The sequence below is a fragment of the Watersipora subatra genome, chromosome 9 (assembly GCF_963576615.1).
Source record: "Watersipora subatra chromosome 9, tzWatSuba1.1, whole genome shotgun sequence".
Taxonomy (NCBI): Eukaryota; Metazoa; Bryozoa; class Gymnolaemata; order Cheilostomatida; family Watersiporidae; genus Watersipora; species Watersipora subatra.
Genome location: NC_088716.1, coordinates 52,511,436 through 52,529,488, shown reverse-complemented (window position 1 = coordinate 52,529,488; position 18,053 = coordinate 52,511,436). Strand labels below are relative to the sequence as shown.

Sequence of the window (18,053 nt, the reverse complement as noted above, 5' to 3'; positions counted from 1 at the left end):
TTAGTCTAAGTTACTAACTAAACTTTGTTCATGCTGTTCCTGTTCATTTTACAGATATAAATGTAGGATAGAGACTTATATATATATATAGTACTTTATTGGCAATAATTTCATTTCACAAATAGAAATGTTTTTCAAATTAGGCCATACAACAATAGTAAAACAAAAAAAAACAAAAAAAAGGGAAAAAAGCAACAGTTAGCCAGACTTGGTTGTTATCATTTATATTTGCATAAAAATGAAAAAATATCTTTAAAAGTGTTTCAGAAAATGTTGAATAACATGTTATGTCCTGTCTTGTTTATGACTATGAAAATATGTTTATACTAGTAGGTGTCATACATGGAAACTGAAAACCTCTGTGTGATAGTGATTGTTCTTGCAATTAGGATATAGTCAGCAAGTCACCTGTGCTGAGTAGAAATTATTTATGGCAGCCAACAATTGATCAATAACAAGCCACAATTTATATTTATCATATAAAAGTATTAGTCATGTGAGATCATTTTGATTTACGAAATTCCTTTGCTAACACTTAATTAAAAACATTAGATTGTCTCTAATTAGTTTATTTTTGATAAAAAACCTCAGTCAAACCTTCATTTAGGATTGCCTTAGCATACAAATTTTCCAATACACAAAAAAAAACTTGAAAAAAACTTTCATTCTACAAATAAATTAATTTTGTAGATCCCAATTGGAATTTCTCAATTCATTTTTGTTAAAAGTAAAGTTAGTGAAATTAAAAATGTTGCAAATTAAAACTATAAGCGAGTGTAAAAACTATGGAAATAATGCAAAAACTTTAAACTTTACCTAGTCTAAATTTCAGTGAGTTAATTTTTGGACAGTTAATTTGTAGTTATTTTTATGATGTTGCTTTCAAAGTTCCATCTACCGTCGTGAAGTTAAACCGTTTTTTACATACTGTGTGTAGATGTACTTCGAAGTATCAGGACCGCGTTACACAAAGAGCCTCTATTAGCCTGAGACAGTAATTGTTTCTATAGCGTTGTTTTGAAAGTTTATCTACCATGTTAAATTTAAGCAGTTTTTTATATACCGTTTGTAGGCTACTTTGAAGTAGAAAGACCGAGTTAAACAGAGAGCTACTACTAGCTTGAGACCGTTATTGATTATTTCTATGGTGTTGCTTTCAAAGTTTTAACGAAAAAACGAAAAGCTTTGGAATTGGACAACAAAAGAATTAACTGTTATTGATATAAACAATTTATTGTTGTGGGCTGTACAAGACATATTGAGCTTTACTCGATCAGAGCCGAGCTGAGTCAAGTTGAGCTAAGCCAAGCCAAGCCAGCCGAGTCCAGCTAGATGGAACAGAAGGCGGGGCCTCCCACTATATGAGAGCATGCGCCCCGATCAGAAGGCAGAGCTATTCTGCTCCTGTTCATTACATGTTGCATGCTTTCTATTGCAAACCCTTTATGAACGAAGTAGACATATATATGTATAAACACTTGCACTGAGCCGTGTACTTGTGGAGCAGTAAATGTAGCGCAATAAACCTTCACACTGGTGACAGCGGTGGGATAAGGCGATCCCCAACAAAGCTCCACATCCAGGCTCATACTGGAAAGACTTTCTGCTGCCTTCAAAGTGGCAGTAGTAAAAAACCAGGAAGCACGGAGTAAAGCCTGCCTAAAAAATGGCAGTGCAGCTCCGACTGGAAGAACCTTCTGCTGCCTTTAAACTGGCAGTAGGGAGAAACCCAGAGGGAGTGGTGTAAGTCCTGCCTGCAAACCGGTAGCACGAAACCCACACAACAACACGGAAGGAGAGGGACAGTAGAACAACTGTCATACAAGTTGCAGAAACCTACTGGGAGCCCCTCACTAACTGAGCTGCTTTCCAAGGCAGCAGCAAACAAGCGAGAAGGGACAGTAGAACAACTGCCATACAAGTGGCAGAAACCTGCTTGGAGGCCCCACGCTAAACACATGACTAACAGAGCGGCAAGGTGTGCCGACCCAGGCCCTGACCAATTAGTTGAGGCTCTGGAACGGGTATTGCTGATGCCGAGACCTCAAGAGTCAGCACGGCAATTCAAGACTCCCTAATACATGGAAAAAGGGGTCGTAGAGTACTTCATTGCTCGCTTCCTGGAGTTGGCCGACGCCAATCGCCGGATCGAACGAGCAACTCTGCTACACTTCCGAGAGGCGCTGAGCAAACAGGCCAAAAATTGTGGACGGGCCCGAAAGCCCGGGGCCATGTTCAATGCTCTTTAGGCAAGGTTTGGGCTATTCGCCAGGCAGGCAGTAAGCCAGCTTAACGCTCTCAGGCGAGGCAAAAAAATGTCACTCAAGGAGCATGTCATGGAGGCGGAGAGGCTGGTATGCATAGCGTACGCAGACCTCCCGAACCCTCACAGAAACAACATGACCATGGAGGCGTTCTGCAGCTCACTGGGAGATCCTGATCTGCAACAACATTTCTTGGCGGTACCAACACCCATGCTGGCATATGCTGTGCGGGCCGGGAACGGCTACCTCCAGATACAGGAGAGTGCAAGCCTGCTGACTTTTCTGTATGAGCCGTGGAAGGAGGGCCTCCTAACTGAGTGAACTCGGCCGAGACCGAAGTTATTGCCCAATTCGCAAGATTGGTCCAATCTCTCACAGAAAAGGTGGAGCAACTACAGGAGCGAGTCCAATTTTGGAAAGAAGGGAGGAGCCCACAGGCTACCCTTTGTGGGAGGTGTGACGAATGGTGGCACGTCCGCATGAACTGCCGCCGCCACCTAAAATCAGCTTTGGGAAACGAAGAAAGGCTACAGCGGTAGCTCCGGCTACTGATTGTGCTAAGGCCAAAAGTCCCTGAAAACCTGACAAAGTCACCCGGGACCCAGGAAACACTGACAGATGGTCTCGCCCTGCAAGAGGAAGAACCTGTGAAAACACGAAATTACTATTAGTCCTTGAGCAAGGCCTCCCCCAACCCTTTACCGGTCTTGGACACAGCCTACACCCCTTCGTGCAAATGACAGGGATATAGTCGAAAATGTAGGGAAGTGACCACCAAATCCTGCCTGCCCAAGACACTGAGAACCATCGAAGCCAATCCTACAAGACAGGACAGTCGAAAGCCTGCTTTAAAAGTGGCAGGGCCAGCACCTTCCATGCGTTATGAACAGCGCCCAATGAAGCCACAGGTCGACCCTGAAAACCGGGTCACCCCAGAAACCAACTTTGCCCAGTTACAAAAGAAGGGAGTCGACAATCTTTTGAGGGACTCCCTAGAGGACCTAACCATGGCGCAAGCCCTCAGCCGACCCCACTCAACTAGTTACTTCCTTCCCAGAAGAGTGGAGAGTTGGCCCATACAGTTTTTATTGGATATGGGTTGCACCACCAACCTGTTGAACAAACGAGTGTTTGACCAACTGCCAGGAGCCGTACAAGAACGGCTTCAGGAAAGCGACAGTCATGGTCTGTTAGCCGATGGGACTAGACTTCCATTCTACGGAATTATTTGGCTGCCAATTTAATTAAGGGGGTTAAGACCGAGGAGGTCTTTGTGTTCAGCCGATTAAGTAAAGATGCCATCTGGGGCATGCCGTTCTTAGTGGCACACCAATGTTCCTTGGAATTCGAGCAGACAGTGGTTCGAGTGGACAGAAAGCCGCTGGTGTGCACCGACAGGCACGGACGGCTGCTCCAAAACAAAATGCAAGTAATCAGGGAGGTCGTGGTACCAGCCCGGACAGAGATGACACTGCACTGCCGTATCACCACTCAAAACTATTGTCCCATGGGACTGATTGAAGGGTTCCCCGACTGACCCCCTGTGGCAAGCAGCTTGAATCAGCCTGGGCACAAAAGCCAGGTCATAGCCAGATGCCTGAACACTACGGGACAGCCGCTGACTCTTAAGTCTGGTACCACTATTGGCACATATACCGGGGTAGACACTCCGCAGGTCAAAGAGGATGACCCTCTATTATTCGAGGAGGATGACCGGCTGTCTTCGCCAGTCAAAGACAGCCGGTTTGACTTCAACCAATGAAGTGCTGGCTCACCTGGAGGAGCTGTTCCAAGCGGCCCAACCAAACTGCACGGAAGCAGGTCAGGCAACAAGGCTGGCTGCCCTGTTGAACCGTTGTGCCAATGTGTTTAGCACAAGGGATGGGGGCGTAGGAAGTACCACCGAGGTGAAGCACTCGATACCTCTCAAAGAATGGACTCGGCCGATCCAACAGCCCCCACAGGCTAAGGCCCACAAAAAAGGCGGAGACTGAATGACAGGTGTATGACCTTGCATGAGGGTGCATGAAGGAAGAAAAGCCTAATCGAGCTAGCCGGCGAAGCTTGGAGCTCTCCCATGGTCCTGGTTAAAAAGAAGGACCGGAAGTAGCGCTTCCGTATCTACTACCGGCGACTAAATGCTGTTACTGAATAAGACGCGTACTTCTTCCCCAAGATTCATGATAGTCTGGATGCCCTGTCAGGCAGCCAATATTTCAGCATGCTCGACCTGCTCAGCGGGTACTGGCAAGGGCCGCTGAATGCAGACGCATAGGAAAAATCAACCTTCTTTACTAGGACTGGCCTGTAGAAGTGGAAAGTGTTGCCCTTCAAGTTGACCTCCAACCCGGCCACCTTCCAGAGGCTTATTGAACGCGTTCTGCACAGCTTTCACTGGAGAACGCTGTTGTTGTACCTCGATGACATTATAGTCTTTGCACCAGACATCGATACGCACCTCCACCGTCTCGAGGAGGTCTTTCAGAGACTCCACAAGGCCGTACTAAAGCTAAAGTCCTTGAAGTGTGAGCTGTTGCAAATCCAGGTACGATACCAGGATGGGATGGGGTCTCCACAAACCCAACAAAAGTGCAGGTGGTCATGAAATGGCCGAAATCATGCGGGATTAAGGAACTCCAAGAATTTATGAGGATTGTCGGCTACTACCGACAGTATATCCCGAAGCATCGGTTGACAGCCAAGGGAGAACCGTGGAGATGGACCAGTATGGAACAGACCTCTTTTGACCAGCTGAAGAACAGCATCAGCTCCGCACGGGTCCTAAGCTATCCGGATCCCCGAAAACAGTATTTTTTAGACACTGACGCAAGTGGACACGGCGTAAGGGCCGTGCTGTCCCAAGTGCAAAAGGGTCGAGAAAGAGTCATTGCATTCTACATCAAGACTCTAACCTCCTCAGAGCACAATTACTGCGTCACCCGACGGGAACTGCTAGTGGTCATCAAAGCCGTAAAACCCTTCCAACCTTACCTGTATGTCCAGGAGTTTCTCCTTCGAACCGACCACACCTCTCTTCAATGGCTATATTGAAAGAAGGAGCTCTCGAATCAAGTCACTCAATGGCTCAAGATCTTGCCAGAGTTCCGGTGCATGTTGGAGCACAGGTCAGGCTCCAAGCACGGCAACACAGATGGCCCAAGTAGACAAACCTGCGAAGACTACCGGCAGTGCATGAGCATTGAACAGAGGGACAGAGGCTCTTCAAAAAAGGACTTGGCCAAAGAGCAGGGGCTGCCAGCCACATGGGTACTGACCAGTTGCCTGAATGATACTCCAATCCTTGGCATGGCAGCATTGAACATTGGCAACATCGCATACCCCGGAATGTCAATCGGTAGCTCAACGGGACTCCCACCCCAAACATGGCGGAATTGAACCTAGGCACTAACGATGGTTCTAAAGGGCTGCCTGCCCCCCCCCCCAGCCAAATTCGGGACACGAGGAAGCCCGACACCCATGGCAGCGCAGATGACATCTGGCGAGCTGAACTGAAAGGGCGAGTTGGGGAAACTACAAGCCACTGAAAATGGGCCAGGGGCCATGATGTACCATGCTGTCGCTACAGCAAACGAAGTGCCAGCCGAACACCTGGAAGTGGGAAGCAGAGAGCTGGACGCGCTGAACCGCATGCGAGGTTTCATTCACATTCGGCAGGACGGTGTGTTAGAGGCATGAGTGGCCCAATGAGAGAGCCTGCTGTGTGGCAAACACACGCCCTGGCCCACTCTTGGGTGGGAAGGACGACGAATCGCCTCCAGTTAACCTAGTACTGGCCGGGCCTGACCTCTACTGTCAGACGGCTAGTAAAGAGTTGTGAGGTATGCCAGGCCGCAAAGAGCGGAGGAATCAAGATAGCCAGAGGGAGGCAGAGGCTATACGCGGCCAGGCCTTGGCAAAAGGTAACCATCGACCTAGTCGGCCCACTTCCTATCACGCCGAAAGGGAACAAATGGGTACTGGTCCTCACAGATCACTGGCAAGATGTCACAAGGGATCACTAATTTATCCGGTGGCAAAACGCGCTGGCACTGCCCGACGTGACAGCACCGGTGGTAGCAAACACCCTGGATAAGCGAACATTCTGTTACTTGGGGTTGCCGGAGCAGACCCACACAGACCAGGGGGCACAGTTTGAAAGCCAGCTGATGGCCGAACTGTGCCAAATCTGGAATGTGGGAAAAATTCATACCACTCCCTACCATCCACAAGCAAACAGAATAGTGGATATGAATAACCGTGGACTAGTCGACTCGCTACAGGCACTACTACTAGCCCACGAACAAGATGAATTGCTACTGTGCTACATGTGCTACTGTGCATCATGTGCTACTTCCCCATCTGATGAGAGCGGACCGAGCTATCCCACTCCAAAACCGGAGAAACAGCCAATACTCTGACGTTGGGGCGCGAGCTAAGGTTGCCAAACTAGTCGTTCCGTAAATAAATGGCAAGGGCGCAGAGGCACTATTGGAGGAAACCTTAACTGAAGGAGTGGACGAGGTCTGCCGAGTGGCTACCATGAACACTGCAAAAAAACAAATAGAGCCACCATCACCGGGTCTGCCCTCACCTCCCCTGCCAAGGCACTCCGAGCAAGCACTCCCATCAGAGAGGCACGACAGACAGAGAGCCACCCCTTGACGAAGCCGATCGTCAGAACGGTTGAATACTTGTCTGCACGCACCTTGGCACAAGTGGAGGAACATGCTAATGGAGAGAGCTGCCGGGTCTGCCGATTTGTGACCGGTCACCGGCGTATTAAGTTTTATGTGCTACAACAACGCACCGTGTTTGTTTGCTCCTGTGATTGGCAGCAAGTTTCGCGAGACCAGGTGCTGCAACATCAAGCCACTCACCAGGTGGGGGAGGTCGACCCCATGGTGTACCTAGTGAATAGAGAGATGTGGAGCCAATTCTGCCATGAGCAAGAACGAGGCTTTCTGCAAATGATTGCCTGTACCCCTACCACTAGGGGGAAGACACGACGTAGCCCGCGAAGAGAGGTACCCCACTCTACACCAAGACACCGCTCACCCGCCAGGACACGCCTTGCCCTGCCCGTGGTAAGCCAAGTGTTTATGAATGAGCCAGGTGCTCGCACTTTGGCTTACCTGGGGAACGCGTTCCAGCTAGCCATGCACTATAGCAGATCCAACGCAGTCGAGCACGGTTGCTGGCACAAGATGTCAAGGATTGGGAGAAGGGGGCCGAGGCCATGCAGACCCTGCTGCGGAAAGAAAGATTGGGAGACAAGGATCGACACCTTCTCCAAGATCATTAGTTTCATCTAGACAGTCACACCTCATCAAAAATCTCATCTGGTCACTTCATCTAACCTGTCAATTCAGCCAATAGTAATGCAAGCTATATTCTGGATGAGCTTGAACATCTTTCCTTTCTCTGCGAACGATTGACCAATCATTAACCAATAGCTCTGATCACGTTCCATACAATAAGGAGGTGGCCAAAGTTATAACTCCCAAATCAAGTTGACACTTTCCTCCATAGATATAATAAACCCATACACGTACATATAAAAGGGTTTATTATATCTATGCTTTCCTCCAACGATTTTATAAAACCTAATGTTGCTTGATTGCCACCAGACAACAAGGCCATCTTTCTGGCCCAAGCACTTTCGTTACAAGGTTTTATGTGAGATTTGTGAAATACATAATACTCCAGCCTTTTCATAACAGATTCAAGTTGCTTCAGTGTAAGTTTGCTAGTTATTTATGGCACTCAAAGAGCGTGTTGATTTAAAAATGCAGCCGAGTCTGCTATCGGTTCATTTTCAGATTTTTGCTTGATTCATGAAAGACTTTTAGCCACGCACTCTGGTTGGGTGGATAGTAAAACACAAACACGACCTTGACACCGGATCCATGTTTGTTATTACCACTATGTGGAGCAATAGAGCATTCCTTAAGTAAATATTAATTCATTTTGAAGTGATCTTTAAACTTTCTTAAGTTTGGACTCTTTTGTATTTATTTGTATGTACTTAGAAAGTTGACTAGTTTGATGCAACTTGTAGACTTCATAAGTTGTAAAAGCAGCTAATTCTAGCATATCTTGTTTGAAAAAATATAGAGGAGATGTGATAGTTTGATAGAGCATAACCAACAGTTTTTTCCAACATTTTAAAGAAGCTACATAAAACTTGACAAGTTATAGAACATAATATACCATAAAAAGGGCCAGGATTTGGTTTTTTACTTATTTCAGCTGTCATTATTAGCTAGCCATCAAAACTAATTTTTTGAAGTCTTTTGCTTGGAGAAAAGCAAGAGAACTTTCACTAATAAAGTTGAAAACAGCATTAAGGTTTTTAGGGGAAGGATGGCCACCACTAGTTATCACACTTTTGTTTACCATCTTTATTTAGATAACTTTATCTAGATAATGCTATTCAGATAACTCATACCGTTTAATTTGCGACATGAGCTAATATTATCATTAAGATCCTTTTGTGCAGCCATGATTAAAGAGGAGTTGTCTGCATACCCGAGGAGATAATTTATCCATATGTACGTTCCTAGTTATTGAATGCTGTACCCATAGATATAGTAAACCCTAGATATGCGAATAATCAAAACAAGTGAGGCCTATAATTAGCATGACGCAACGTCATGGTGATGTGCAAAGCGAATCAGCTGATCTATTAACTCCTATTGACTTAGCACTAAAAACTGCTCAATTTTTCCATAGTTTGTGCATCTGAGACTGCATATTTTATTGAAAATATGTAAAACTTATATACAGTAATACTTCAACTTATGAGTGCCCTAACGTATGAGAAACTTGAGGTACGAGCCAGCTTTTAAGCAAATTTTAGCACCAACATATGAGCCATGTTTAAGATACGAGCACATGAGTCAGTTGCCAAGTATGTCGGAAGTGTTTTATGAGAGCAGCATCACTTTGTATTTTTCAACTGCTCAGATTATACTTTTGTACCATGTTTTTTGTGCACGATTTTCAGTGCAGAATTATGTGAATTAAAAGTCCCGTGCGTAGACCGAAAGTTTGCCAGTAAAAGGATAGATAATGCAAAGAAAAAGCGAATAATAACAATTGATATTAACCCATTCAGCCCGGGATTATTTATAAGTTTTGCCGGAATTATTTATCTTTCTCAATTCCAAACTGTACCTACACGACTTTGGTGCACTGTAGTCTGGGTTTGGCCGACGTTAGCTCCATAAAACTATATATCAACATGATCTAGACACTTTGAGCTATAACAACAGCTTATGTGTTTTTTTATTGTGTCATTAGTTTAGTACCTGACATTAGATGAAACTTACACATGTTTTACCAACAAGCTGCCCAGCACGTATTTTTTGTTATTTATATATTAACAAAAAATAGAAGTATACTGATTCTCACCAATTTCTGGCTATGTACTTATTGATAAATGTGTTTCCTATGTGCATGCAAATTTTAGCTGCTGTAAACCTTTTATTTCTAGAGATAAGTGGCCTTTATTGCACTGATGTTGATATATGAAAATCAGTAGAAAACAAATTCAAAAAAAAAAACAGTCAAACAATTCGATCAGCATCTTATTTCTTGTAATCAATGGAATGATACAGGCCAAAGCAGCATTTAGGATGCAAATACACCTGACATGACAAACAAACAAAGTTAGTTCTCTTGCTCTCCTGTGGAGTGCTGCACACCTCACAGTTCCGTGCTTCTGACCGATGAGCTACCAGATGAGGTTTGTGAGAGAGCCGTTCCATCAGATGTACAGAAGGTCTTCCTGATCTTCTTGCTGGTTCTTCAGCAGCCCCAATGTCAGCAGCAGCCTCGCACAGTTGATCAACAAGTCGGTTCTTGAACTGAAGCAAAGTTAGTTTTGCATCTGGATGTGATAGGCAGTAAAGGATGTAGCTGTTTGCCTGGGCTACTTCTAAAATCCATGTGAAAGCCCTCTTCCACCACTTGATGGTTTTGCGTGTATACTGCCCATAGTATGACAGAATTTGGTCCATCTTGTCACAGCCGCCCATAAAACTGTTGTAGTTGGCAACGACAGAAGGCATGATGACAGTTTCTCGACGCCGTTAAACCTCCGTCTGCCCAGCGTGATGAGCAGTTGTTACTAGGGTGCAGTACTTTTTCGCCTTTTTATCTCTCCAAGCGACACATAGGATGGACTTGTCTTCACTGAGGTAGTTTCTGTGCTCTCTGTGCTGCAGCTTTAGCGGTTTTTTTTTAATTTCTAAAGGAAAACCAATTCGGCTGACATTGAGGGTGCCGGTGTAATGCATGGAGTGGCTTTTTAAAAAGGTGATCAGTTTCAAAGATGTATAATATCTATCAGCGTAGATATGGTGTCCAGGGCCCAGTGTCTTGATAAGATATTGGAACACTTTAACAGCTTCTCCGCAGTCTTTATCCAATTCCGGATCATATGACGTGTCAGCACCAAAATAAATCAGCAGATTGTACACATACGAGGTGTTGCTGTCACACAAACCAAACGTCTTGATGTGATATTTTGAAGGTTTGCTCGAATTATACTGTTTGCTAGACCACTTGCCGTTATAGCCGATCACCATCTCATCGACAGCTACTTCTTTGTATGGATAGAATGCTGCTTGAAATGATTCTATCAGTTTGTTGACGAATGGTTCTATTTTTGCTTTGCCTTGTGAGCCGACCTCAGATGCATGCAGCATAGTAGAATAAATTGCCTCAAACCGGTCTCTGGAAAACATGCTACCATACCAAGGTGTCTGGTGCACTGCACCAGACGTCCAATAGTCTCGCATCCTAGGCTTTTTGGTGATTCCCATAGCTATTAGCACAGCCATCAGTTTCAGGATGTCTTCCTTGTTCACTGGCGTCCATTCATTGAAGCGACTCCTCCTTTTGGCAGGTCGGTTCATTGCAAGTTTCTCTGTCGCATAGTCATTGATGTTTTGCACTAGCTCATCAATGATGTCATCTGTAACGAGGGTTCTGAAGCAATCAATGACACTAGCATTGGTGAGGTCTTGCTGCACTCCAGATGGCCGAGCAGGTATGAATCGGTAAGCTAGCTCGGGAGCAGAATTGTCATCAGCAACAGTCCAGCTAGGCAACGAAGCAGCATTACGCGGCTGAGATGCTTGTCGCTGACCTGCAATCAGGTTCCAGTACAATAAAATGAAACCAACATAAAAAGGAAATACATTTGGTCAGCAATAAACAGCAGAAAGACCGACCATTCAGAATACTACTGTCAAAAAATTATATAAATACCTAGCAACCTTGGTCGCCCTCTACGGCCTTGCCTAGGTATTTGGGTTGCTGTTGCAGAAGTACTAGCAGTAGTAGGAGTAGAAGTGAGTGGCACTATGTCCTCTGTATCAGTATCATCAGTACTATCAGTACTGGAGGCTTCTCTGTAATTCTAAAATTATATTCACCACAAGAGTTGCTAAAACTGAATAACTCTATGCTTATTGCACATGATTGCTGATACATACTTCTGTAGCTGTTACTTGTGGCTCATTTGATAGATGTAGGAATGTTAGTAGTAACATTACTCATTGCGTGTACTAACAACTAGCCACCATTCCAATCTACTAAAACATTACTACTAGCAACAATATATTACTACACCAATTACTTATAATGCATTGCTAGTGGTGAGTGATGAAGAATCAATCAATTATTTTTATACTTTATTTCTCATCAACTACAATATAACTACTAGCAACAATACTAACCACCACTAATCAATGACTGTGTGCTTACCTCATCATCTGAACTGTCCAGTATACCGTACAGGATGAAAATATCCGATGGATATAAAAATTCGCGATTTCGCGAACAGTCAACTCCGCGAATTATTAAATTCCGTGAATAATTAGTTCTATTTTTTATCACAAGGGAGAATAACTACTGCATCAAATTGAAAACTAGTCGCTAGGCTAGTTTTTAATATAACTACTAAACGTAGGTGAATTCCAAAACATTTTTAAAATCATTGCCTAGGCTTTGAGCTAACACAATTGCCAATGCATCACATTTATTTACAAAATTATTCATGGTTGTCACAAGATAGGCAGAATGGCGCCATAGCGAAAATAGCCACTAGGCAGAAGTACTAAACGTAGCCGAGTTCCAAAACTTCTTTAAAATACTCGCCGGGGTTCGAGTTTTATTGCCATTGCAGCAAACTTTACAAAATTATTCAAGGTTTTTGCAAGTAGTTCGGCATGGCTTCATCATCGCAAAAAAGCTCTCCTAGTCTTTATACATTGAAATCAACTCCATCAATCTCTAATACCGAAGTTGAGGACGATCATGATTCTGATCTGGACATTATGGTATGTATTTGATGTGCAGTGCAGATACGTTTTTCCATTATTAACTGCATTAGTTAATTCTTTTGTTTAAAACTGATCGCTTTCATTAAATACTTCAGCTATTGTTTTTGTACTTCATTGACACTTGTTAAGATTTTTTCTCTTTTGTGTTTACTGCAGATTGAGAATAAAACAACCTACTCCGATTACGAAAACTAGAGACAAGTAGTAATATTCATCAAGGCAGGAATATTGGCAGAGAAGCAACCAGTCAACCTAGACCCCTTCATTGACAACAACTCCTTGATATCGCTGCAGCAAACATGATTAAATTATATATTTTATTTCATGTATAGATATATTATAATTTATTACAAACTTGAGTGTACAAATAAAATTTTACAAACGATGAATGGAGTAAATATAAACAGTTTAGTATATATTGCGGTTGTCTAGAGCAATAAAATTAAACTGATACTCTTGATAAGTGAATACTAGCGTGTAATGGCGCTCTCTGACTAGTTATCTTGGTAATAGCAGCTCTACATCGCTGTTGTAATGGACTGAACAAAATAGTTATACTTAGTTGTGTTACCAATATTGGAGTTGTGTGTTTTTGTTTTTAGTTTTTAACTTGACCGGAAGTGATGTGGCGACTTGGCTTGGAGCACGGACGTTTTTTTCTAGCACGTGCTGACATTAGTGTTTCGACTGTAATTAGTTTACCAATTAAATAAACATCTTGAAGTCAATCAACTACAGACTTTATTATGGCGTCGTAGGCAGGATCTAATGTCAATGACATTAGATTGTATAATATACTATTGGACAATCCTGTAGTTAATTTGGTTCCTATCGCTACTATTGAAAGCTGCCGGTGCACAGTGATCGATTGAAGTGTTGAGATTTGCATTCAAACAATCTCCAGACAAATTACTTCCAGACTACAAGATGCCAGGTGGACTTGAAATACCGAAGGGACTAGATTTTTCAAATACACAAAAGGCCTGGCCTGAGTACAAGCGCAGGTTCTTACGATATCGTAGTGCTTCAGGTTTATCAGAAAAGCCTGCACAGCAACAAGTTGACATGCTAATATATTGTATGGGTGAGGAGGCTGAGTCTATCATTCCACACCTACAAGTTCGACCTCCACAGGAAGCAGATGAAGACAACAATATACCTGCGGAGGATGCCGATGAAACCCTATTTGATCGAACTGTGGAAGCTTTTGATACATATTTCAATCCTAGAGATAATCATCTGCATTATGCAGTGCTTTTTGGCTCTCGTATGCAAGCTCCAGAGGAGTCAAATGATCAGTTTATTCGTAGCCTGCATGAAATGGCAGCAAAATGCACTGGCTGGGACCAAAATCACAGAGATGATATGATACGGACTCGCATTTTAGCAGGCATGAGAGACAAAGACCTGAGTCGTGAATTGCAACTGAATGCAAATATCACACTCCAACAGATACAGCAGCAACTAAGAACAAAGGAGATAATATTAGCCAATCAGAAAGCGGAGCAGGACGACCACATGGTGATGGCAGTACGCAGCACTAGGCCAAAGACATCACCACCAGCTAAGTATCAGCATCAATCAAAATCAGTAGAAACTAGGACAAGTGGTCGAAAGTCTGGTCAAATGATTGATAGTTGTCGATATTGTGGGAGCAGTCATGTGCGTGGTCGTTGCCCTGCCTATGGTAAGCGTTGCAAAAACTGCCGCAGGATGGGTCATTTTGAAAGAGTATGTGAATCAGGTCATGCTAAATCGGATAGAGGCTATAACCAGTGTAGCATTTCTCTTGAACATGACCAGGCCTCTAATTCTGGAGATGATGATTATTTCCATGTTCAGGCAGTCAGCAACACCACTTGTCTAAATGATAGGTATGTCATTCCAATTACTATACAAGGTAAAACTATTAATGCAAGAATAGATACAGCTGCAGCTGTTAGTACTATGTCTAAGCCTACTTTCCTTAGCATTGGATGTACTCGTGTGACTCGTACTAAGGCTAAACTGACAGGGTATGGTGGGAGCCATATATCTGTCATAGGAAGGGTAAAGCTACCCGTGGTAGATCCAAGTGGGAAAGAAAGCGTGGTAAAATTTTATGTAACAGATGATGATAATGAAACTCTGATTGGGGCCCCTGCAATTGATGAGTTACAATTGATCAGAGTAAAAGGCAGCAAAGTAAATCAGGTTACATCAAATAGTCTTGAGATGCCAGCAGAGCTGTCGCAACTTATAGCTGAGTATGATATAGTTTTTTCAGGACTTGGTAGGTTTGGAAAGCCAGTAGAGTTAGAGCTCAAATCTACTGCTGAGCCAAAAACTGTACCATCCAGGTTAGTACCGCATAAATTGAGGAAACCCCTGAAGCGGGAGCTGGATAAGTTGGTTAAGCTTGGTGTGATAGTAAGAGACACAAACCCCTCACAGTGGATGTCTCCTCTAGTAATAGTTAACAAACCCAACGGTGATGTCCGCTTGTGCCTAGACCCCCACAATTTGAACCAAAATCTTATTCGTGCTCAGTGTGCAATACCTACCACTACTGAGATATTTTCCAAAGTGTCTGGCTCTAAGTATTTCACCACCCTCGATGCAAATCAATCTTTCCACCAAATTCCCTTGACAGAGACGTCAAGCATGCTTACTAGCTTCCTCACACCGTATGGTAAGTTTCGTTATAAACGATTACCAATGGGCATATGTAATGCCCCTGAGATTTTTCATCAGAGGATGGCTGATGCAGTTGAAGATCTTCAAGGTGTTGAGGTGTACATTGATGATGTTTTAATTCATGCTGCCACTCGTGAAGAACATGATATTCGTCTTAGGAAAGTGTTGGATCGTTTCAAACAGGTTGGTCTTACTCTAAATCCAGCCAAAGTGGTGTTTGCGAAACAATCAGTTGGTTACCTAGGACATGAGCTTTCGGGTAAAGGCATTGCCCCGTGCCACTCAAAAGTAGAAGCCATACAGCATATGGTTCAACCTCAGGACAAGAAGGCAGTTCAGCGGTTCCTGGGATTTGTGACATATCTAGCTAAATTTATTCCCAACCTCGCCGACCACACACTACCTCTGCGAGAAGTAATGAAGAAAAATGTTCAATTCTATTGGGGACCTGCTCAATCTGAGGCTTTTGAAACCATTCGTAACCTGATAGTAGAAGCCCCAACTCTTAAGCTATATGATCCTGAAAAACCTGTCTATCTTTCAGCGGACAGCTCTAAGAGTAGTCTCGGAGCTGTCATTCTTCAAGACGGCCGCCCTATAGAATTCGCAGCCAAAGCGCTGACAGATTGTCAGAGCCGCTATAGTCAAATAGAGAAGGAGTTGTTAGCATCTCTCTTTGCTTGCAAGCGCTTCAAATATTATTGTCTTGGGCAAAAAACTATTGAGGTGGAGACAGACCATCTTCCACTTCTAGGCTTGATGAACAAACCGATTAATGAACTGTCTCCTCGACTTGCAGCTATGAGACTTGAGTTGCTGCCGTATCCAATTGCACTCAAATACTGTCCAGGTTCAGAGATGGTGTTAGCAGATACCCTCTCACGATCCTGTCCAGCAAAATTGAGCCAAGAGGATGACCTGGGGTCAGATCCTCTGTTGTCAGTTTGTTCAGTAGTCATCCGTAGCGCTGATGTCATGACCAAATATCAGAAAGCTACATTAGCTGATGAAGAGCTTCAGGTAGTCATGAGATATATTCAGGAGGGATGGCCTAGTCATAAGAAATCATGTGCATCGAGAGCTCTCCGATATTTCAATTTACGACATAGCCTAAGTATTGTGAATGATGTAGTATTTTATGGTAGACGACTAGTTGTACCAGTGTCCTTACAAAGTGAAGTTGTTGATACATTACATTGTGCCCACCAAGGGGTGACTAAGACTCTCCAACGTGCCTCAAATTCAGTTTTTTGGCCTGGCCTTCGTCATCGGCTGGAAGAGAAATGTCGTTCTTGTGAACCATGCATGTCTGTTGAGAGAAATGAAAGAAAGGAACCATTGATTCCGTTTGCTATTCCTGCTTATCCATTTCAGACATTAGGAGTTGACTTGTTTGCAATAGGAGGGAAATCGTATCTCATGATGGTCGATTATCTTACAAAATGGCCTGTGGTGAAACAGCTAGGCTCTGGTACTGGTAGTGCTGTGGTGATTGAGTGTTTACGTGAAGTGTTCTCTGATTTTGGCCAGCCTGAGTCAATAGTGTCGGACAATGGTCCTCAGTTTTCTTCGCAAGAGTTCAAGCGGTTCTGTTCTTTGCTTGGTATAGTACATAATACAAGTTCACCACTCCACCCTTCGGGGAATGGTCAGGTGGAGCGGGCCATTGGGACAGTGAAAGGTATGATGAAGAAATGTATAGAAGATGGATCAAGCTGGCTAACCGGCTTGACCACTCTACGAAATACCCCTATAGCCAGTAGTCTACCCTCCCCGGCTGAGCTTTTGCAGGGCAGATATATAAGAGACAGTCTCCCGGTATGTAGAGACCGATATCAAGTTACTGGTTATTCTTTGGAACACATAAGAGAAAAGTTAGGTGCTATAAAAAGTTCCAACAAACATTACCATGACTCGCATGCCGGCCCACTGAAGACAGTGCTCAAACCAGGCCAACAGGTCTATTACAAGGCTGCTCAAGGGAGGTGGAGACCAGGGGTGATTGCCAAAATCCTGGGTGAAAGGTCTTATGAGATTGATGCTGGGGCATTTAAGTTAAGACGTAATCGCAAAGATCTGCGTGAGTCACAGGTGAAAGACAAACCTACTAGATCTATCATAGGGTTAGGAGTGAGAGACAGTATCACTGATACACCTTCAAACTCTAGTGACAATCCCAATGACTTACTCACAAATTTTGAACCAGAAGATACTTCAGCCATGAACTGTAATATTGAGCAAGCGGCTCCAACTGTACCTGCCATGCCTGCAGGCGAGTCACATGAGGCTAAACCAATGCGAGTTCATAAGAAACCAATCTGGCATAAGGATTATGATTTTAGATGGTGACGAGCTGGAGAGAAGAATAGATCACAAAGAGAAAAGGGAGATGTAATGGACTGAACAAAATAGTTATACTTAGTTGTGTTACCAATATTGGAGTTGTGTGTTTTTGTTTTTAGTTTTTAACTTGACCGGAAGTGATGTGGCGACTTGGCTTGGAGCACGGACGTTTTTTTCTAGCACGTGCTGACATTAGTGTTTCGACTGTAATTAGTTTACCAATTAAATAAACATCTTGAAGTCAATCAACTACAGACTTTATTAGCTGTCACCGTCTTGGGTAGATGTTAAAGGCGATTCTCTTGCTACTACATGGCTGGTAAGGAAGTTATCATCAGAACTCTCCTCGTAGCTTACTATTGCAAAGTTCTGCCGGCTGGCCAAAGATTAGTGCTCGTAAAGGCGTTTTTGCTCTTTT

General features: G+C 43.7%; 2 protein-coding genes across 2 annotated transcripts; both read right to left on the bottom strand.

Annotated features, from left to right (window-relative positions):
• Nucleotides 1-9,853: 9,853 nt before the first annotated feature.
• Nucleotides 9,854-10,336, bottom strand: LOC137405194 (piggyBac transposable element-derived protein 4-like). The gene has a single exon (XM_068091423.1). It carries the CDS (start codon nucleotides 10,334-10,336, stop codon nucleotides 9,854-9,856), a length of 483 nt encoding a protein of 160 aa, XP_067947524.1.
• Nucleotides 10,337-10,357: 21 nt separating this feature from the next.
• On the bottom strand, nucleotides 10,358-11,857 carry LOC137405193 (piggyBac transposable element-derived protein 4-like). The gene is made up of 2 exons (XM_068091422.1): nucleotides 11,845-11,857; nucleotides 10,358-11,418 (listed from the first exon to the last, which is right to left on the bottom strand). Exons 1-2 carry the CDS (start codon nucleotides 11,855-11,857, stop codon nucleotides 10,358-10,360), a joined length of 1,074 nt encoding a protein of 357 aa, XP_067947523.1.
• Between the last annotated feature and the right edge of the window lie 6,196 nt (nucleotides 11,858-18,053).